Source organism: Enhydra lutris, unplaced genomic scaffold (assembly GCF_002288905.1).
Source record: "Enhydra lutris kenyoni isolate GAN:26980312 unplaced genomic scaffold, ASM228890v2 scaffoldscaffold12, whole genome shotgun sequence".
Taxonomy (NCBI): Eukaryota; Metazoa; Chordata; class Mammalia; order Carnivora; family Mustelidae; genus Enhydra; species Enhydra lutris.
In genome coordinates this window covers 30,374,354-30,398,011 of record NW_019154096.1, presented here as the reverse complement: position 1 = coordinate 30,398,011, position 23,658 = coordinate 30,374,354, and the positions used below count along the sequence as shown (strand labels likewise).

General features: G+C 43.6%; 1 protein-coding gene across 17 annotated transcripts in view; it reads left to right on the top strand.

The window, feature by feature from the left end:
- LOC111144685 (potassium calcium-activated channel subfamily M alpha 1) overlaps positions 1 to 23,658 on the top strand; it is a 726,020-nt gene that overhangs the window by 612,385 nt on the left and 89,977 nt on the right. For all 17 annotated transcript variants that reach the window (XM_022499102.1, XM_022499098.1, XM_022499101.1 and 14 more), the window contains one exon: positions 18,635 to 18,728. In XM_022499102.1, the coding sequence (XP_022354810.1) occupies positions 18,635 to 18,728 (94 nt within the window). The remainder of the gene's footprint in view (positions 1 to 18,634; positions 18,729 to 23,658) is intronic.

Below are 23,658 nucleotides of genomic sequence, written 5' to 3'. Positions count from 1 at the left end.
AGACTTTGAAGTGAAGTGAGAAGGACTGCTTCCTGGAGTTGGAGCCACACAAGATGCACCCGCAGTGCATAGGAGGGCATCTGTAGACCAGAGTGCGGGCCCTCTTCAGGGAGTGCAGCTGACTGCTTGCATTAAAGTGATCTTCACTTTGGCCAATGGCAGTTTTCTGGGCTGGCGCCTGTTGGATTGCACTCAGCCAAAGAAGGACACAGGGGTTGCCTTCCTTCCCTCCAAGGTCAGAAATGCAGCATGCTGGCATCCTTGGCTGGGCTTCGTGTGTTGGCAAGAATGCCTGAGTAGGAAATGGGCTGAAGGATTCCAGTTCAGTAAATATTTGATGAGTGAAAGAATGAATAAATGAAGGGATTCTCAACCCATTAGTTGAAAGAATAGATGGTGTGCCAGAAACAGGACTGCCCAGATCCGTGAAGTTTCCTAAAACTCTCTGAACAACTTATAACAATGTGTACACACACCCGTGCGTGCGTATATATGTATATAGGTATCATATATATACACGTATCATATATATATATGATACAAGAAGAATAATGGGAAATGTAGCTAGAAAATCAAGGGCATAACTGATGGCTCTTGAAAATTATCAACTAGCAGGTACAATCCATATTCTTTGTGAAAGTTAAATATTGGGAAAGAAGATCTAGAAGCAATTAAATCTGATCCAGATTTAAAAAGATCTAGACAGAATTAAATCACTGTAGGCAAAATCCTACCAAAGTATCAGATGAGGAGAGAAAAGGTTACTACCGCATGAAGGATACATATACATGTAGGGCATTTGTCCTAGAAAACCAAGGACTTGTGACATTTGCCTTTAATAAGCCTGATCATTTTCCTGTGAATGAGGACAGCACAAAAATACTAGGGCATCGGGTAGGGACAGTATGAGGAGAGGTCCTGGTTTGGAGAGCGCTGGGACCATTTGTGCATGGCCACGTCAGCCCGCCCAGCTGTGGAGAAAGACTGCAGGCCACTCATGACTATGGGCATCACCGACTCTGACTTAAGGTAGGCAGGTCGAATCCAACAGCACTCAGGTGGTAATTCTTCCCACCTCCAGGTGTCCACAGGCTGAGTGTGTCTCATGGCGATTTCTTACTGAGTGTCATCATTCTGTTTATTCTGCTAGAGACAAGGAGGGGACAGAAAGCTTTCCAGATTGCTCACAGAGCTCTCAGGATGCACCAAGCATTCATTCTTTTAGCTTTGAGGGGCTTTGAATTGCTCTCTTCATTTTGTCAAGGTGGATCTGGTCATTTCTTCAGTGCAGATGAGTAAATTTCCACACACGGCCTGTAACAAGTCCAACTTGGAGAACACATCCAGCAAGGATGCCTTCAAAGCCAAAGCCCTAAACAGGTGTTACTGGAAAAGGAGGTTTGATGACCTGCAGAGAAGAAAGACCCTGTGAAAAATACGGAACGGAACTTGCGAGGCATGCGGACAGGCTAGAGAAAGGAGCTCAGGTCTTGTGGCCTGGAGGTCTTGAGAGATGGATGTGACCTCTGCAAGGGACTAGTTGCTGGAGGGGCCAGTCCTTCACAGATTTCTTCAGTGAAGATGAAGCTGACTATCCAATAGGTAGACATCTCCTGTCTTTTCTCAGCTATCTGGTTGGGGATTCCCAAGCCATTCATCTCACTGTGCAGTGAGCTAAGTGATTCTCCTTGGCAATTAAAGCCTGGAATTCTAGGGAACCTCAAAGTCGGGAAAGGGAGGGAAGCAGGAGGATTTGTATGTTTTCTGGGAACTTTGGAAATCATTCCTGGAGCAGTCATGTTTTGATATGTTCACCAAATGGATGCTCAGGGCGTGCCAATTGCTATAATAAGACTAATGGCTTGCACATGTAGGAGTCTTTATTATTCTTATCTCATCTAAGCAAACAACCCTTACTACTGTGGGACTTTGGTCAGGTTTCTGGACTTTTCTATCCCTTAGTTTTCCCATCTGTAAAATGGAGGTAATAAGGGGACCTATCTCATAGACCATCTTTGACTTTGATCTCATCATTCCTCATCTTATTGAAACTGCCTTATGACTTTTCCATCCCTACCATGGACCTGGACAGTGCATTCTTGGAAGATGGGAGGAATGCTGGAAAGCAAACAAGAGGGGAACAGATGGTGGGGAGAGATGACATTTCTTTCCTTTCAAATTCTATCGGAATTTCTTTTCTTGATGATGATCTTGATCTCAACCCATCTTTGAGGTCTGGTTGGTGTTGAGACGTCACCTCATCATCTTTCCTAAATTGCTTTATAAATAGTCGGGCTCTGCTTCTTGTTGATTTTCTCATTAGTGAGATTAGTGTGAGAATTGGGGCCAAATGGGGCCCAAATCCTTTACCCATGCTCTGCCTTCCTCTTAAGCTCTGGAATGTTATCAGCATGGTAGTTTTGCTTGAGATCAAATCAGGGCACCATAGAAACCGTCATTTTTCATTTGCTGGGGCCCTTTGATCCCATGTGGGGTTTATTTGTTTCAAGTGAAAAATACGGCCCCTATTGTATACATCTATCCTACAGAGTACTTTTTAATTTTTTAAAATTTTTTATTATTTTTTTGTTGTTGTTAGAGATCAAATCAGAGTTGTAAGTTGTGTGGTCATTAGTTATCACCACCAGATTTCACAGCCTACACTGTGTCTATTCTTACAAAATCACCAGTCTTTGCTGCTAAGTAACGATCACTGGCAAGGAAGCTACATACAATATGCCTTTTGTGGGTGCTTGGGTGTTAATTTATATCACAGTTTCCTTTGCAGATATAATCAGAGTCACCTATCACATTCCTGTTTCTTCCTTTTATTGTGTTCCTTTGCTATCGCGTTTGTGTGATCTTTTTCTGAAAAATGACAGGTAGTGTTTCTCCACTCACTGTATCAGTGACTTATACTCTCCATGACTTCTCTATTGCCATTTTAAAAATATAGCGTTTTATAGATGTAATCTTAGTTATTTATAACTCAGGTTTTGTTATATGAGAAAATTTCCTAAATGACACCCGGGTTTAGGTCCATTTTTTAAAGGAAGGAAAAAAAATATTCACAGCAAAAATATTTTCCTCTAAATTGTAAATGAAGGAAAAGCTCTCAGTTAGTAAGATTATAATGCATTTCCCCGATTTCTTAGTACATCCAAATGCATGAACATTATTTTTATGTAAGTGATCAAGTTGTGTTGTTTAATAACACGTTGTTAGAGGGAAAAGAGCTATCCCTTTCGATTTATTTGGATATTTACTGGGTGACTTACAGTGCTTTACATATTAGAATTGGTTTGTCAACAATTAACATTCTAGGTTTTTATATAACCCATACTTCAGGTAATAGAGGATTATTAAACTGCAACCAGTGTGTTAGAAATCTGCCGACTGGTAATAAAATTCTTATGTATAACAGCAGCTGAGAAATACTGCTGTATTTTATGCATAGATTACAAGATAGATGGCCGGCAAACCACAGCGGGGTTCGAAAGGCTAGTCGACCAGCAGGTGGCGCTGCTTTTCTAGAAATGAAACCCTTTACCTGCATGTAGTCTGGGTAGCCCCCATACAAACTTCTTTTTTCTTTTCCAGATATTCCTTTATTTCTCCAGAATGAATTTCTAAAAGTTTGTGTGTTTGCTTATTGCTATACCTCCACTAAGGCAACACCTCCCCATTGCTAAGATCTCTTTAAATTCAACTAGCATGATTTAATGCTCATTTGGAACAAATCCTAGTTCAATAAATGTTATTATGTTTTTAAAAGGTAACAGCTCTATGTCAGATTCTTACCCCTAAGACTGGATTACCTCCACCATCTAATTATTATGTGGCAAGTCCCCATTTTTAGTTAATACTTATTTGTACAAATTAATTCCCTAGGCTTCGTTCCACACCAGGATAATGAGGGATATTTTTGTAAAGGTGGCTTAGATACTGGATTGGTGTGCTATATAAGAATAATTTTAACATGGTTCTCCTTCATCAAGAATTACTTTAGAATCTGAGTTAACCAAAGAATGTTGCTATCTTTTTGGGCTGCAACTAAATTTCTGAAAATCAGGGTCAAAGCTTTTAGGTTTGTTTTTTGTTTTGTTTTTGGGGTTTTTTTTGTTGTTGTTTTTTTAAAAACAAAGTTGTCCACACAAACTTTGTTCATCAGTTTGGGCGTCACTGAAGCAAAACAACAAATGTACAAGAAAAACTAGTTTTTTGGTTCTCTCATCCACAGGCAGCCTATTTCCCTTTTTTTTTGAAAGACAAAACTACGCTTTTTTTTTTCTTCTTTTTTTTAACCTACACTATTCTTTTTATACAGGGTGTTGGGGTGTGCCTCCTAGACAGGAGAGGGTAGGAGACAGTGGATTTATTAGGGTTACATAAGGGAAGAATTAAAATACACCCCAGGACAACTCATTTTTTTTTTTGGTTTATTGTATTCATTATTAAGTGCTACCTATCAGACTACAAAAAAATTTGAGTACAAGTATTTTTCTTGTTTTCCTTTTTAAAATTTTGAAATCATTAATCTGGGAAAACTAGTATTTTCTTGCTCTTTTTTTTTTTTTTAAAGATTTTATTTATTTATTTGACAGAGAGAGATCACAAGTAGAGAGGCAGGCAGAGAGAGAGGGGGAAGCAGGCTCCCTGCTGAGCAGAGAGAACCCGATGCGGGGCTCGATCGCAGGACCCCGAGACCATGACCTGAGCCGAAGGCAGAGGCTTAACCCACTGAGCCACCCAGGCGCCCCTCTTGCTCTCTTTTTAAGCAATCAAAAAAAGTTGGAGCTTTTTTAAGCCCCAACCTGGGGCTTGAATTCACAACCCCGAGATCAAAAGTCACACATTCCACCAAGGGAGGCAGCCAGTTGCCCCAAGAATTTTTTGGCCTCCTGGTTGAAGGGGTGCAGGTCAAGGGTCCAAACAACATTATGTACGTTCTTCTTTTATTCCCTTCAATGCTTTTGACAGAGAAAATGCTGAAATGTTATTGGTTAGGTAAAACCAAGGAGTAGAGAATTGGGGGAAACATTTCCTTCTCAATTCATCCCCTTGAAAGCTCTAGTTTTGTTGAAAATGTTTTCAAACTGTTGTGATCAGTTTTTTTGTACTGACTGCAATCAGTATTTTTGTTCAAGTCAAAACCCTGTTGATTTTCCCCAGTTCCTTTTAGATGGGACAGGATCCTCTTGAATAGCTGAAGATGGGAGATACTGTCCCAGAGTAAAGGTCGGATCGACCTGGCCCAGCTCTGGGGAAGCAGCCTTGTGAGTTTCACAGGACTCCTTTCTAAGATACTAAGTAACTTTACTCTCCAGAGTAAAAATGAGACCTTCAAGGGAACTGGACTCTTGCCAGGGGCCTCCTTCTCGTGTTTAGTTTCATGCACACACGTGTGTATCTTATCTTGGATCCTTATCATTTTTAAGTGGGCAGCAAGAAAGGAGGCTGAGTAAGGGGCTTTCCATAGACCCTGCCTAGATGCAGACCACCTGCTGCCCTCTCAGAATCTTAGTATTTAAACTGAAGAAAAAGTAACTTCTAGGAAATTCAGATTAGCATCTAGTATTCACAATTCTGTTATTTGGAATTTAAAGCCTTATGTTGTCTGTCCCTTATACCCTCAACTGTGCCTTCGGATAAAACTGCCTGCTTTAGCCCAACTTATTTTCTTACGGTTCCCTGGCTTAGTACCTTCCCGTCTCTTCACCTTTTTCCAATCTGTCCCCTCCACCTAGCACGCCTTCCCACCCAGTGCTGCCACTGTGGGGTGGCTTCCGTGTCGTGGCTTCTGTGGCCGGAGTGTTCCAGTCCCCGTGTTTGTTTCAGAGGACATGTAGCTAAACAAAGCTAACAGCTCTGTCCACCCAACCCTTGTCTCAAGTCTGACTTTTTTTCCTGACCACCCTATATCTTCCAGCACTCATTTTAAGAGGCATTTCTCTTATCCCTCACCTGACGTTATCAGGCAACATCTTTGTACTGTTATTTCACGTAAATGTGTGTGTGTGTGTGTGTGTGTGTGTGTGTGTGTGTATAAAATCAGTTGTCTCCCCTGCTAGACTTGACCTAGCCCCAGCCCCCATTCTCATGAGTTTTGTTGAATAGGGTCTGAGGTGGGACTTGTGCCATTGGTGTTCTGTGAAATTTTCCAGTCTGTTTTGTTGGAAGGCAGGGTTGAGAACCACTGAGCTAGGCTACCCTCTTCTTGGATCAGGAATTCTGCTTTCTTTTTCTGTAATACTTTGGAGTTTAGTTGAGTAGGAAGTGTTGGATCGTAATTTGTGGCTGGAGATTTAGGAGGCCTTCTGTCGTGGCTGGTTCCTGTGATATCTGTCAAGTAGCAGAAGAGAGCATTAAGCCCAGAACCATTGCAAATCAGAGCTGAAAAGACCCTTATACTTAATGAATGCCAGTCCTCTAGGAGGGGAAGTGTCTTTCCAAGGCCACACCTTTGATCCAGGCTGGGACAAACTTGGGTTTCTCTTTGTGCTTCTTCCCTCTACAACATCACCTCTCCAGCAACTAGGATCTATTTCTTAGGAACCTTACCAGGGTCTTAGCACTATGAGAGATTCAGAGATGTGTAAACTACAGTAAAGAGGCTTATAAGTCTAGTTGGGGAGTAGGACATATTGAAATTGAAAACAAATTATAATGCAAAAAAATAAGGAGATGTCAGAGGGGTGTGAAATGAGAAATGCCAAGGGATTTGTAAAGAAAGGAGGGATTCTGTCTTATGACAGTTGCCTGAGAAGTCTTCCTGGAGGAGGCAGGCTAACCTATTTCTTGAAGGATGGACAGAGTAGGTAGGTGAAAAGATGACATGTGGGAAAGAAGAGTGGAAGAGTCACTGTCCCTCTTCCCCATGGCTCTCCTGACCCTCACTGATGCCCACAGGCATGCCCCCATCCCATGACCTCCTGCCAGAAACTCAAGGGAAGGAGCCCCTCGCAGTCAGCATGCGTTTCATGTAATTTAGTGGGAACAGTGGTATTTCTCCACGCTTCCATCTGACTTTCATTTGTTATGGCTCTGAATGGTCGCAGCCTTCTCCAGTTGAGGCCTATTTAAATATTTTCTGGCTTTTTTTGTCTTTATGACACTTAGCATAGCCTAATTATTTTGACCTCAGCAGTTCACTGAGGTCATATGAAATCTAGGACAGAGGTGGCAGCCAAACCAAAGAAGAGGAAGGGGGATGGGTATTGAATCTCACCCATCCTAGTACACGACACAGAATCAGTTGCTCCAGGAAGAGGAGAGAGCAAGAACCCATCTGAGCAGAACCAAGTCAAAAGAGCAGAGTGTCTTTGTGGAGAAGGACCCAATGACCAAGAGCTCTAATTACGTCGATTACTCAAAGCCAAGTCAATAATGATGGATAATATTTACCCTAAGCGTGCCAGGAATTCTTTTAAACACTTCTTGGTTTTTCAGTCCCTTCTCAAAACAACCCTATGGGGAAAGTACTTTGGATATTCCCATTTTACAGGTGAGAAAACTGAGGCTCGGTAAAGTTGCCAATACCTGGGTTTGGACCTAGCAGTGTAGCTGCAAGGTCTATGTTAGTTGTTAGTCTTACACCCACAACATGAGTTGACTTAAGGGGAGAGACATCCTTTACCTCACAATCCTTCTCTCTGGGATGGCACACCTGATTATCGTTGGAGCCAGGGCCAGAGATGGAAACTAGGGATGCCTGCCCTGTAGCTGGGGTAGAGCAGGCAGCACCAGGGGGTTTGACCAGCTGGTGAGCTCATGCCCTGTGAGACACTTTACCCTCCTGAAACAGAAGGCCAGTCTTCTGCAAGATTTTTCAAACAGAAGTTAGTAATGCGTATTTTTATGGACAAGCTTCAGACTTAAAGATTGCCCTATACCCAAAAATCCCATAGAGGAGCAGAATGGTGCCAAGCAGAGCATGTCGGGGCCGTATTTGGTCCTCAGGCTGTCAGCATGTGGCCCCTGATTATCTCTTTTAGCCCCCCAGCATCCCCACATCCCGCTGTCCACATGTGTCCAACAGGGATAACAGCAGATCTTGTGACATTGAGGTGTTGAGTAAATTGTCTGAGATCAGAGCTCTAGTGAAGGTCAGGGGTGGTGGGGGGGACTTAGGCAGGTGGCCTGACTAGAAACTTGTATTCTTTTGCTACTCCGATGACCAGAAGTCTGACCGCAATTGGTCTGGATTAGAAGTCGGCAGCCCTAGGCCCTGGCTCTGGGTCTGCATATTAGTGCAGCCTTGAGCCCAAAGAGAATGAGACCAGAATATCTTTAAAACCCTGCCAACTTTCCTCCTGCCTTATATACCTTGTTGTCTGTGTTGACCAGAAAGGGGCCTACCATGCACTAGCATTTTTAAAATGTTGCACAGGATATGTCTGAGGATAAATTATAGTAGAATGCAGATAATGATTTTATAGTTCAAGAGCATCTTTAGAAGGTGACTATGGCCTTAAGAAATATACTAAATGCTGTGTTTAGTGTAAAATCACAATCCAGACTGGTCCTTACCTCCCAAGGTTAAAAACATACAGTATTTCTAAAGTGTACTGGCAGAACATTCTTCATCGCGCCACGGAGTGTACCTAGCTTGCACTAAAAACCCATGCATTTTACCTTTATCTGAGTTTCAGAGAAAATATCAGTGCAACCATCTGGAATACATATTAGAATTCTAGGTGGCTCTTGACAGAACCGGCTCAATGGAAGATATGGTATTTATGGATGAACAAGTAATATTAATGATATTAATAATAATGATGGTCCTCACCTACATAACATCTTATGGTTTAGAAAACAATTTTACGTACCCACAGTTAGACAGTAGGTTGGTCTTCAAATAGAATTATTGCAGCAAACATTAATTTTTAAGATGTAAACAGTAACGTGAAAATGGAAATGAAATGTGGACATTTGCTGCCAGTCATATTTGCTTGAAGCTATTTCAGGGGAGGAAAAACAAAAAGAGAAGGAAGGTAACATCTGAATCAAAACATATAAGCAAATAAAAACTTTTACCCCAAAGTGAAAATGTAAATCAACATTGTGTTAACCAGTTAACCAGGAGAATTTGATGTGAAGTGTGAAATTAAGTCCATGAGAGACCTGACCCCTTCTCTCTGTTCTGTTTCTCACCCCAGGCAGGTGGCAAATCTCAGATTCCTGAGGCAGCACGATCTTTTCTCCACTCCTTTGGTTGTCTGACAATTTGTAAATCCACAAGGAAACCTTCCTTGCAAGGGTCTTCCTTAACAATCTCATGCAAACAGCATGAAATGATCAAAAGAATAACTCTTGTTTTATATTTGCTTTGCCCACTTTTGAACAAGGGAGTGTGTAAACACACATGCAGACGCAAACTAAGCTAACGTCTCTGTAATGACAGGCAGGGTGGCAGAACCAGCAGGTTCTTGAAAACACTCTGGAGAAATGGGCAGGGCATGGCCAGGGCTTGAGTAAGGAGAGTGAGGCACTTGCCTTGGGCTCCACATTTAAGGGGACACTAAAAACCTCAGGAGTCAAGGGAGAGTTTCATGAAAAATTTTTAAAAATCAAAATGCAAAAAAAAAAAGAAAAAAAAAACAGCCAAAAACGATGCATAAAATGTCAGAATTTTAAATAAAGACAGGACAAATAGTGACTTTAATGCTGGCATTTCCATACTGATAAGCACAACAAAAAATTGACAGCACTTTCCACGTGCCAGGAACTGTGTTCGGTAGTGCACAGTCATGCATTCTTGGTACATTTTAGAGGGACCTGATCTATCCAGCAGTAAATCCAAATCTATTTGATCATAAACCATATTAGAGGAAGAGTTCTTTTACAGGCTTCATAAACTCTATTACAGTCTATTTTGTCTTTGTTAAACATGTGAGTCAAAAATTACAATCCCTGTATTTGCTATGATCATTTCAGACACACAGCTCAAAAAGATCGACATTAACTTAAAATATATTAGCATGCTCATATCTACGAAGCGCCATTGTTTTCTGGGCTCTCGCTGATGATTTTTTTATTAAGTATACTGAAGGAGGGGGAAAATCAAAGGTAATTATAAATTTATAAATACATAATTCATCAGCATAAAGTGATTTTAATGGGGTAGGTGCAGAATTATCTATTTCCTCGTGAAAATAACAGAGATGTTCTGATTAAGCCCCTAATCTACTATATGTGAAATTCTAACCGAACTGATGGGACGCATTTTCCTTTCCGAGACTACCTTTGATAAGAAATGCATTACAAACTCATCAGTTTGGCTTCCTGTTAACAAAGAGACAGCAGCCGTCTGGATCATTCTGGATTCACAGTGAAACTGCCACACCATGTATCCTCCAACTAAAGCCGTGCGAGTTTGACAAGGGGCAGATGAATCCAGGAGTTATTGCGCAGAGGTTTAAATCTGTGCGGCAGCTGACGGTTGAAATAATCATCTATATATCGCTCTGAGCTAGCTGGGGAAAGGTTGAAGCTGTATATTTTCAACATATCTAGTCTAATGGTTAATCTGCTGTCTTGTGCGGGCTCTCTCAGGGTGGACTTGCGGCGCACACTGACAGCTTCCAGGAATTGCTCCTGGTAGATGGGGTTGGCCTTGATTCTCAAAGTGCGCGGGAGACAAATCGGACATCGCTTGAGTTGGAAGATGGGAAACTCACCTGACTGGTTTCCCCAAATGCCAGGGGACCTGCCGGACCCCTGGCAGGTTGGATAGCAGGGATAGTCGGATCACTAAGCTACCTCGGCCCCTCCCAGCTTTCCCAGATCTGTGCACTTGATGTGGGCTCCATGTGTGTTCTTTTGTTGTTTGGCCATCTTGGTAGATGGGGAAGAACATTGTCCTTTTCGATAACTGGACGGCTAGGAAAATGTGAGAAGATAAATGAGAGCGGAGGTCAGCAAGCTTTCTCTATCAGGGGCCAGGTAGTAAATACCTCAGGCTTTGCAGACCCCCTGGGTCTTTATTGAAATTACTCAACTCTGTTGTGCACTGAGAGCAGCCATAGACAGTAGGTAAATGAACAACTGTGGCCATGTTCCAATAAAACTTTATTTATAGCCATTGCAATTTGAGTTTCCTATCATTTTTGTGTGTTATGAAATATTCTTCTTCTTAGATTTTTTTCACCCAACCATTTAAAAATGTAAAGACAGTTTTACCTTATGGAGTTATACAAAAGCATGTTCCAGACTATGATCTTGGGAAATAGAAGAAGAAAGAAAGCATCTCCTGGTGCCAGGAGTTTTGCAAGCTCATCCCTATTCTGAAACCCGTCCCCCACAAACAGGTTCTGCACATGCCAGAACTACAGAAAGGAGTCTGCTACATATACTTTTTGGCTTCAAAGTCATTAGCATCTCATTGGTGTCAGAGTAAAGAACAGGGAGAGAAGGAAAGGAAAGTTGAGAAGGGGTGCTTCGTGAGACTCCTGTGCTTTTTTCCCCCCAGTTTGATTCAAAGTAAAAGTTATCTTCCATCTTCTACTGCTTTCCCAATCTCCAAACTCCATAGCAATAATTCAAGGAAATTCTTGCATTTCTCATGTTAGTTGTGTATTTGTTCTTAGAATTCCATTGTTTATCTTTATGTCTCATCTCTGAGAAGCTAATATCTAGTCTTCGCTTGAGACTTTTCTTTGCCCTTGAGATGATAGAAACAATCTGTTCCAAGAAAAAAAAAAAAAAAAAAAAAGAGCCAAAGGCAACCAGATCTCCAAAAGGAATTTTCTACCCAGTACCGAGTAGAGCATTGGGCAAGTTATTATAGCAGGTCAGGTTTTTAGTGAAGATATATGAGCTGAGATTCTAGATACAGGGGACCTTGATGAATGTTGGACTCCTACCAGGGTGCATATAGAACGTAAGCTTATGGTTTGAGATGGGAGGGGGGAGCATGGTTTCCGTAGGTAACATCTAATCCGCCCTGTTTGCTTTCAGAGGATCCATTAGGCCTGTAGTGTTTCCATAGGGAACATTGCTATCCAGGTCATGTGGGTTCTGTTAGTATATTTATGTAGTATTTTTTCCTCTCTCCCATGTAGAAGCTGAATTCTTTCATTACTCTGTGTTGATGGACTCAAACTTACACAATTCAGGTTTCCCAGGCAGTGAATAGAGCCAGAAATACACCCTGTGATTAACTTCTACATAACCTATTGTTCCTTAAAGTCTCCCTCCCCTTTCTCCGATTAGCTCTACAAAAGCCAGAAATTAAAAAGCTGCAACATACCTTCCCTCCCTGCCCTGCCAGCCTCCCTGGGGACAGTTGCCCCTGAGCCCGGGCTCAGGTCCACAGGGCCGCGTACAGAAACTTTCCATCCTCATGTTACGTAATGGCAGGCTAATGTTATTTTCAACCCACATCCTCTAGGTTTTCCAAATAAACGTATTTCCTATTTCTCAGCTAGAAGTTGTGAAATTATCCTGCCTGATAATGTAAAGGATAAAGTGATCGTTCAGTTGTAGACAGTTACATACGCTCTGTGTTGGCCATGTTATTATTGTTGGCATCATTTTTGAGAGACCACATCCTTCCTCTTTTCATCATCTGTGTATTCATATTCTCCGTGATCTTTCAAAAAATAGGCTTATTGATTGGTCTTATCAATAATACTGCAAAGTGTTCACCGATCTGCTGGGGGATATCTGTTATCCCAAGGTTTTCAGACCAGAAGCTCTCATCTCAAGAATATCACACACTTCAACTCCCCCATGTTCTGATACTGAGCTGCTCATGACCCCCTAGGCGTAGAACTTAGCTCCAGTGCCTGCTTTACCATGTCCTAGCCTCCTCCTCTGCTCAAACCCACTGATGGGCACATAAACCCACTGATGGGCACAAGACATGCCCCACTTCTGGGATTCATTGTGAACCAATAGCCAGGTGTTCCTTTCTAGCAATTACCAAAGCAAACTCACAGTGTGGGTTATTTATCTGGCATGTGTTGGTCTTGTTGTTGTTTTCCTTCATTGCTTCTGGAAACATCTGCATCTTCTCATCCATCTGGTTTGTGTCACAGGCAGCTGGGGTTCTGGTCGTCTATGATGACAAGACAGGAGACGTCCCTCCGGAAAGCGGGTGCCATTCTGTGCTCCCATCCAGGGCGTGTTCTTTAGTGGCTACATTCTAAGACCTTGAGAGTTAGGTAGCTTGGATTTCCTGGTGAAAGTCTCAGGGTTTCCGTCATATCAGAGAGAGGTTGGGTCAGCTAGGGAGTCTTATCCGTTGTGAATTGTATATTGGGAAAAGACTGTATTACCATGACTTACATGATTTTTCTGGGGGACAAAGCCTGGCAAACCCAGAGAAAATAGGAAGCACACTGTTACATCCCTGGGCTGACAACGTGACCCTCTCTCCTTACCTTCAGTTTTGGTGAAACAAGATTGTCATTCTGAAATGTGTACAACACACAGCTGCTTTTCTTTTTTTATCACTCATGATACTAGGAGATGCTCTACCTCTTTTCTTAGGAGTGGCAAACCCATGGCTTTTAACACAAGCGAGGCAGCCGTCACAACCAAGCTGACCCAGCCTGCTGTTTGAGATGAAAACGAAACTTTCGCAGTGAGGACTGATGACTCGGAATATAATGATTATTTAGTAGGATGCATTTTAGCAGACTTCAGGAAATAACGGGTCTGGTCTTGCTGCTAAACTGAGTTTTCGGTGTCTATGTATGTCACAGGGGGAAGGGTACTCTGTAGGTTTTGGGAAATTATTGCACAAACAAGATTATTTTCTGACATATTATCCTTTCTGACATTGATGACAAAAACACAGCAAAAAGAATTTCAAGAAGCCATCAGGGTAAAAGAAAACTGCAGTTGAGCTGCGAGGAAGAAACTCCCCTTTTCGTAAAGCTATAATTCTATTCGATGATAAAACTCATTTGGAACTTCCCTAATGAAAAATTTCACAAAGGATTCATTTCCATTTTCTTTTCTCGTTATTGTTTGGCAGTCAAGGTTGCAGCCAGATCGCGCTATCCCAAAGACCCATTTGAGTTCAAGGACACAACTCACAGTCCTCGGCTTGTGGCCGAGCCAGGTGAAGGAGTTCGGGAGCCCGTCTCTCTTTTAAATAACCGCACCCTTCAGCGTTCTATCTTAACATGCTGAGCTCGGTTGAAGAAGACAGATGTACTGTTGTCGATTTCAGCATGCATTCATTCAGCTTGTTGGGCAGCAAAATCCCAAAGAGAAAAGACATAGCAGACAAGAAATAACAATTAAAACGAACCGGCCTCCAGTCTAGCAGCTTGCTCAAGACGTTCTTCGGAAGCCCTGTTAGCTAGATGCCTTTGCGCTCAACCAACTTTGCATGCCGCTCACTCTGAGTGATTCCAGTGTGAATATGACATTACTAATGACCTGCTAAGTGTGTGCAGATGTGGGTTTCTCCAGATGTGGCTATTCATAACGTAATGGAGATAGCCGGTCGCCTCATGTTTATGGGTTGTTTGCCTTTTATTGCATTTCCGAGGTTATTTGCTTTGAACTGTCTTTTAACTCTGGCCAACAAATTCACCTTTAAGTGTCAAAGGGCGTCATCCCCCCAAACCCTGTGGAGGAAATGGAGAAGAGGGAGTGTGCCCCCAGGCTGGACCTGAGTGCCGGGCTCATCACATGGCAACGCTGGGCTCTCTGGAAAAGCTGAAAGTTGGAATCCTTGCCCCATTTTACTAGAAAGGCCTACAAAGAGGCATTGGTAACCCAGACACGGTGTTTGCAAGCTGGCGAGACCAATAAAGAAAGGGATATCTTAAAAAAAAAAAAAAATCCAGTAAAATATATGATCATGTTGAACTAAGCCCAGAGCTCTGGCTAGTGTTTCTGGAGGATGTTGCCTTGCTTTTGCTTGAAAACAGAATGCCGATGAAAAGTCGAGTAAAATGTTGTTACAGATGTTCGACTCTGTATTAAGGCTGTTGGAATTACCACCACATCTTAAATCAATTCCCAGAACATTGTCTGGAGGTTATGTCATTGAAATAATGAATCCTCTTTAGTGAAGTATAAGCAAACATGTTAAAACATCATTGTAACTTTAAATTAAACTCTAGCGCAAACCAAGGGATCTGAAGCCTCATTAGACTTGCCTGACATTTTTCTAGCACTGAGTCTTCCCCAACTGTAAAACTGTTAGATTCAGAGCCTATTAGACAAGTGAGCGCTGGGAAGTTACAACAGCACATTAAGTGTTATACTTAGGGATGTGCAAAAACAAGCCCTTGAATTTTATGAGCACTTGGAGACTGGATGGAGTTCAGCTCCTATAAAAATTCCACATTGGATTCCTGAACTTGTTTGTGTTTTAAAGAAGCCGGTAAGTCAGGTTCTTTTCAAAGATCGTATCTTCGTGCGCTTGCTTCCACAGCCTGATGCGAGTGAAAATGCCAGAGACAGGGGTGTATGGTAATTAGCCAAAAAGCAGGCTAAGTAGGAGCCCATAAATGTGCATTGGCATGAGGTAGTGACCAATTACTTCGATACATTTGTCTTTCATGAAAGTAAGTAAATTTCAGGCCCTCTTTTAATTTAGTTTTTATTCCTTTCATGTAGTCACAGAAGCCACGAAATGAAAATTATATTTTATAGCTTAACTAAGAGTTTTTCTAGATCTGCTTTCTTAAAATAGGCAGAAATTGATAGAATCCATATAAAGGATAATAATTAAATATGGTTTATAACCTACTTATGAGAAAGAAGTTATCACTGCTTCTCTTGTGGGATCTAAGCCATATGTAATGGTCTCCATTACACAACATTCATATATTTAAGCTGAAGACACCCCCCCCCCCGCCATTTCTTCAGGGAACAGATCTGCATTTCTAGGCCTGTGAGTGCAGAAGGAAACCTTTGAACATGAGTTTCATTTAAGAGAACAAATCCCGGTTTAAATGCAGTATGATTATGATGGACGATCTTTCTGAATTGCAATGAAAATAAATAGATTCCTTGCATAGAAGGAGGCATAACTTTAGCACTAGAACAAAGTGTCTCTCTGGAGCTGGGTAACAGGTATTAACTTACAAGTCTTCTATGTGAATATCACCGCAGGTAAACAAACAGGGACAAGGTGCGAGGATCATGGGCACTTAACCAAAGAGGCTTATTTATTATAGGTCCAGTGCAAATGGGGGACAATAGTTAAGCAAAAGAATCCAACAGAACTGCCAATGAATGGGACTTCTGTTCAGGACCTTACTGAAATGGACCCACTGAATAAGTTAGACAAAACCATGGCAACATCTGGTGGCCTTGAATAAACAGTAACATAGGTTGGGTGAAAGACCTTTCTGGGTGTGTCACGCTAACCATAAGAAGACCTGTATGATAGAGAAGAAGGCCTGTATGATAGAAAGAGGACTTTCACCCCAGCTAGACCCACTCACATGCACACACATTATCTAGTCTGTCATGTGACTCAACTAGTCTAGGTCACCCTGAACACAATACAGCAATTGCAAGGGGTCCATATTAAAAGCTGAACTTGTATTATGGGTGCAATCGATGTAAGGCTTTCTACCCCATCCTTACGTGGGGAAAATGCAAAAGTATACTTATACACACACCTCTCTCCCTATCTCCCTTTCTCTCCTCTTTCTCGGTCTTTCTCTCCCTTTCTCTGTCACTCACTGCCTTTCTACCCCCTTATTAACTTGGGATGGCTGGCCCTCTATCCTGGGAAAGGAAGATGAATTCAGGTCAAGCTCAGAGTGCCTGTTTGCTTGCCGAGAGATGTGTGTCAACTCTAAGTGATTTTTTTCAATACCATTTATGTGGCTTGTATTTATTTCCTTTAATCTTTTAAGTGCTGTTTAGTCTCTGTGTGATTTGCTGTGGATACTCATTTCTGATAAGATGCGATATCCTCCCAGCCACACAGTTCCTGCCTGGAGCCCTAAGTGACTGATAGGGTCGCAGCCCGAGCCTGGGCCTCAGCGGGGACGGGACGGGGCGGGGGAACAGCTGGTAGAGTGAGTGGGCTGTGGGCATTTGTAGGTGCTTTCTTGCCTTCATTGCTTCTGGAATCGCTCTCACCTCAAACTGCTTTCTTGTTCCCTTTCCATGTGTCAGCCAGAATATAGTCAACCCCAGACTAAGAATGGAATAGGGGAATGTACCAAGTGGCGTACTTTGAAGCAGCTTTGGGATATAGTTAGATTATTAGAATCCCTTGGAACCATGTATTGTAATATACTAAATTTACTTAGGGTTTTCAGGGAAGTACCATATAATGCATGCCCCGATATGGGTCTTCCCGGGCAATGTCATGTAGCAGAGATGGCATTCCACCCCACCACCCCCCGCGCCCCACCTAAGACTTACACCATTAACATATGTCAAACTTCTTTTGATGTCACCTCTGCTAATACTTCTCTTCTTAGCTTTAAGGTTACTGCCGGCTTTCCGGGTTTCAAGGGTGCTTCCTCCCAGTCTGTGTTGCAGTCAACTCTAAGAATCCAAGGACCCTCTATTTTTCCTTCTTGACATTACAGCTTTAGCCTGAATTTGTGAGGGTGGGGGTGGGGAGAGGGGGGCTAGAATTTTGCCGCTGATGCCCTTGGGTGACAGGCTGGGTGCGCATCTGCTAATTATCAGCCGCTCTCTTAAAAAGAAGCATGATGCGAGCTAATACATCTATAAAGCTTATTAGTGGGTGTCTTTGGGCAAAAGCAGTAGAGTGTGCTGTGTTGTTTGTGAGCCAACCTTCACATTGCTTAGCGATCTGTGTGGTTTAGACATTTGGAAAACAGCCTTTGGTTTCCAACGCCCTCTGCTGCCCTCCCTCTCTGCCCCACCCCCCAACCACATCATCAGAGATATCACTCAGTGGCAACCTCCTCCTTTTATTTGGGTGCTCTTCTCCAGCCTGGTTCTCCAGCCTCACAGCCCAGTCTTAATGAGTGGTGAAGGGATCCCATGTGCACGCTCCCACACGCTCTCCCTCTAGGGAGCTGCAGGGACAGAGCTGGGATTGGCTGGGGATCCTTGAGCCAGCAGGCACCAATGTTCCCAGTCTTCCCCGATTGAAACATTGGCTGTCAAGGCCTCAGATCCTTGCCCCTCTCCAAGGCTCTTCCTCTGGCGTGCACGGATTAGGCACCTGCTAAGTTGGTTCATTTGTACGATCAGCTGCTCTTCTGCTGCCGCTTCCCATACAACTTTATCTCTGATTGTGGTTTTGGAAAAACCCATTCTATTCCTTAGCAAAGTAACTACAATTAACTCTAAGAATAATGATTGAGCGTTTCCATATATATATATATATATATATATATATATACATACATACATATATATGTATATTGTCTATATACAGATAAATCATGATTTCTTCTCTCTCTTACGGCAGGGCGCTTACAAACTGGTGTAGTCTGTTTCAAGTGCATGTTCAAAAGCTGGAGTGCTAAGAGGTGATCATTTCACCTTTTCTAAGCCGGCCTCTTTGACTAACACATTTGGTCTTTGTCACTGGGTCCTAAAAGCCAGCCATGAGTTCCTAGTGAGTGACTGAGCCGTGAGTGTGTGTCCTTTGATATCTTGCCTGTATCTCTCAGTCTACCCTCAAACTGTTCATAATCTCATGAGCTGCCTGTCTTTCCAGTTGAAGATGAGCAGCCATCAACACTGTCCCCCAAAAAAAAGCAGCGGAACGGAGGCATGCGGAACTCACCGAGCTCCTCGCCCAAGCTGATGAGGTAAGAGGAGGGGCCACACGGGGCACCCTTCCGGCTCCTCGCCGCCCCTCTGGGCCCCCTCCCCACCCCACCCAGGCCCAGAGCCTCCCCTCCCCCAGCACGGCAAGCACGAGACGGGGGAGGGGACCCATCGTTAGGTGGCTTCTTAAAGGCTGGAGTATTTATTCTGTCAGCTTGTCAGCAGTTAATGATAGAGCTGAAAAAATTCTGTCATGAAAAACAGTTTGAAAAGCTGTTTGAAAAATACATAGGCTTTAAAGTCTTAGCTGTCACCATGTCCTGTCTATGTGTAGTTCCTAAACAGCAGTGGCACTAATGACGCCGGCAACCAATCAGAGGGATGCGTGTGGTTAGTTTGCCTCCGGCGAGTCTCTTTCTGCTGGAGTCCCTTCGAGGACTGTTTTCTGTACTTAAGGCCATATGTGAGATGTATCATCACAATCAAAAATGAACCTGAAGATTACCTTCCTTTTATCCTGTCGATTGAAATAAAATTTCTGTTAATTGATTTTGACTCATAAAAAGGTCTAATAATCTGTGGACTTGCCCAAGCAAAGTTCAAAAGTAATCCAGTTCTGCTCAGGCTAAAAGCAATATTAATTATGAAATAGAGCGTGTGTGTAGTCTTTCTCTCTCCCTCTCTCCCCTACCTCCCTTCCTTCCTTTCCTCCCTCCTCCCTCCATCCCTTCCTTTTTCCCTCTCTTTTCTCCCTCCCTCCCTCCCTTCCTTCCTTCGTTCTTTCTTTCTTTCTTTCTTTCTTTCCTTCTTTCTTGATGGTGGCTTCCTCTTGGAAATAGCAAATGAAACCAAGTTTCAACAGAGTTCTGCAGGTTTCTCTTCTGGGCCTCTTTATCTTTCATATCCCCTGGTTGTTTTTGATTCACCTGCCAATCCCAGTGCTTATTTCCTCTAACATCCTAACTCTCTAGCACCTCCGTGATGAAACGGGAGTGATCCCTAAATCATTACTGCCATGGAAGCACCTGCCATCTTGATGCTTGATGCTTCTTTCTTCTTCTCGTCTCTTCTCTCTCTCTTTCTCTCTCTCTTTTGACATTGGCTGCTCCCCTCCCTTTGATTACCGGCATTAAATTATGTCCATTCTCCCCCCCCCCCCCCCCGCTCCCCCCACCCCTGCCGCTCTTCCCTGTTTCCCCACATTTGCATCTCTATGGCCACCCTTCTAGGTCGCAGATGGGGCCGTCCTTCTCCCTGCTGTCGAGGACACAGGCTCCAGGAGGACCCCCCCCCCCCCCCGCCCCCTGTCCTTTTCCGTTAGGATCATCTCTTCCTGTGAGATGTTTCCTGAACAGCCCTCTGCCTGCCCCTTTGCTCAGTCTTGCTGGGGTGTTGCTGATTTACATGCTTGTTTACAGTTTATGAGGAGGAATAAAATGCACCAACTGCCAAGCTTCTCATTTTTATGATGCCAGTTGTCATGCTAACATTCATTTCCTATTTCCTCACCTTTAGGTAATCGCCTTATCTAATGCTAATAGTTTTACCCATTTAAAGTAGAGGAAAGCCCAGGCGCTTTCTTTTGCCTAAATTTAGAGAGAAGCAAATAAATAAATAAAGAGAAGTCTGAAAAATCTAAAACCTTTGGAGCCAAATTCCCTGTCCCTGTTTGCTATGTAAAGTATGGCTCATTTCTTTGATCTTGAGTAATAATAATTCTGAGGCGTTATACTGTTTTCATATGCTTCAAAGCTGTGTCAAAGTTTTGCTGCTTAAGGGTACTTCTTTATTCTGTTGGCTCTTGGGTACCAAGATGACAGGTCTTCTGTACGAGGTGGAAGCTTTTTTAAGTCGTAGCCTTCAGCAAAACATCAAATTACCAAATCCAGGGTAACATACTTCTACACAAATGCCTTTCCTGTAGATATATTATACCATATATATTAAATACTTTAGTGTTACGCGCTACATTTTATGTGCAATAGAAAGTGATGGTTTGAGGTAGCCTTGGGGGGACTTTTTTTCCACAAGCAGAAAAAGCTAGTGTATACCGTATCAAGCATGGTTTTTACAGGACTTTCTGCCCGAAGGCCTTTGTAAATAAGTAATGATCAACAGATTGGCTGTGGGTTTTTGAAAAGCATGCCTATGTCAGTTTGCATGATGGGGGAGAATTTTCAAAGTGGGTCTTGCTTTCATTGCCTGTTGGAGAGGGGCTGAGGGAGCAGTCATCCCGGGCTGGGGCTGTCTGCTCCGCGGTGCATCAGAATTGCTAAACGTGGGTCAGGTGGTGAGCTGAAGCTCGCCAAGCTACAGAACTTGGGTTTCTGGTGTCGGTGCCTTTGGGCTACTCTCTGGCCACTGTGACTGCTTTTCCCCACCTGCTCGCAGCGGTCTCGACAGCAGCTCAGCTGGCACGGGCGGTCCCATGACAAGTCAGAGGGTCTTCGACGGTCCTCCTTCACCGTGACTTTGTGTCCCAGGTGCGCTGCATGGTCTTCTGTCGTGGAGGCAAAGGCCGGGTGCTGAGCCCTCCTTTTTCCTTTACTTCCAGCATGTGAATGAAGAAGCTGTGGGCAGTTTTGCTCGGTTTGAATGTCCGGCACGGACACGCGGGCAGCCAGGACCTAATTTCGTTATGTTTCTCTTGTTGATTGAGAAGGAAGAGAGGGGCTCGTGCCGCTTCTTGTGGTTTCTCCAGGTCACCCCACCTCTTCCCAGATTCCCTTTCCACTCTACAGAAGATAGGACTCTTAGGTCCTATTCCTTCTGACCTGAAAAATCCATACAGGAAGATAATGACTTATCTGAAGTGGGTCTTTCGACATGAGTTTGTGGCTTGGCTTGTTGGAGCAGAATCGATCATTCTGAATGTGGGAAGGTTTTAGTGGCCTATGGGCAGTGATAGGAACGGCTCCAAGAGAAACCTGAGAGTCCAGAACAGGCAAGGATGGGCCTGAATTTACCGCTGTGGCTTCTGCAAATAAAACAGGCTCCTGTGTGAGGGTTCCCTGCAAACCATCGGCCCAAGTGAAGAGCTGCTGGGACCCTGCGCTCGTGGTCTTTGTCTCCCCTTTGTTCTGGGATCAGACTCACCCTGGTTTTTCAGTGCCACTTAGCTCCCCGTGCAGCCATTAGGCGAACAGCCTTGTTTTGTGTGTCTGGATCCTGATGCACTAGGGTTTTTAGTCGCCCTGACAGAAAACAATTCTTGCAGCCCAACTGAGCCAAATGGCAACATTTGTGCTCCAAGACATTGCGCCCCATGTCTTGATGGATGACCTTTGGCTTACAAACCCCCCCAAGAGGAGCAGACCATGGAGTTTCCCAGGTTCTTGTTATTTGCCTTCCTTGTTGATCTCTTAGCATGCAATGATTTAAGGAACCTCTCCTTGTTTCCCTTTCAAGTCACCAGGCCCTCATTGCCCACTTGTCCCTGCTAGTGAGTCTTGTGCCTTGGGAGGAAGGCTGCACTTTCCTTCCATTGTAAGACCGTAGAGGGCAAGAACATTGTCTCTGGATAGCCTAGTTGAGTGCTCTTAATTTCAGGGATCTCGGAGACCCCGCTGGACATCAAATGAAAGCTGTCTACAAAGTCTCTCTGGGGGGCAGGGAATGCACACTGGGTACCATTTTGACTACAACCAAAGCAGATTTGTGGCTTCCTTCATTCCCCACCCAGCTTACAACTGTGTTCTGTTCTTTCCACGACCACCTTCAAGGAGCTGTGTTCACAGACACTGGTGGATACTAAGAGTATTTCTCCAGCAGGTAGACAGTATCAAGTAAATGCCTGGACTCCCATACTATATCCTCAACTGGATCCAGAAATGTTGTTCGTTTCAGCTGTCTGTTTTTTTTTTTTTTTTTTTTTAAGATTTTATTTGACAGACAGATCACAAGTAGGCAGAGAGGCAGGCAGAGAGAGAGGAGGAAGCAGGCTCCCTGCTGAGCAGAGAGCCCGACGTGGGGCTCGATCCCAGGACCCCGGGATCATGACCCGAGCCGAAAGCAGAGGCTTTAACCCACTGAGCCACCCAGGCGCCCCTCAGCTGTCTGTTTTGATTCCTTTTCTTAGATTAATTCTCTTCTCATCTAGCAAATGCTTTTTGATAGCCTGCTGTATTTGGGATTGTAGGAAGTCTTTGAGGAGCATGAAGAGGATGCGTTAGAGTAGGTCTCTGCTCTTCAAAACAATCCCTGTAATGTAGGAGATGGGCAAGCGTGTATGGCAAAATAGAGTAGAAACAGCTTGGAGATGTACTGGCATGGGCTGTGAGAACAGAGAGAGCTGCCCTTACTTCCGGTCTGGGAGGCAGAGCCTGGTTTGTGAAGGAGCTTTCATTTAAACCTAGCCCTCGATGATGAGGGGGAGTTCTCTCATAATATCAATGCTTACCCTTGGTCATGGCTTACTGGGTACCAGGCATCATTCCAAGAACATTGTGCCTGTGAACTCACTGAATCTTAACTATGGCTCCATAAGATGGGGGAATTATACTTTCCCCCATTTTACAAATGAAGACGCTGAGTGGCAGAGACGTAAAGTCTGGTGGATCTAGTGAGTCTTACCCAATGAGGAAGATTTGGACCCAGATAGCTTAGCTTCCAAGCCCATATTATGAACTCTTTCACTGTTCCATCCAATGGAGGAAATAAGGAGAGTGCTCAGGCCGTAGTAAGTGGCTTGATGTGGCTGGAGCAGGAGGTTCTTGGAGGGGCATAACTGGACTTGGAATGCTGTAAGTATTCTTGTACCCACTCATGAAGGCCTTTGCCTATCATTGGTACTGGGAAACCCTTGCAAGTCTTGAGGAGACAGAGTTTTGGGAAGCTCACTGGTGGCAGTATAAGGAAAGGTGTAGAACCAAGCCTCCATCAGGGGCCTTCTGGACACATGTTACATAAATAGGTGTGAGAAGAAGGCCCAGCCAGCCCCAGCCTCTGCCAAGGTCCTTCGGATGCCAGACC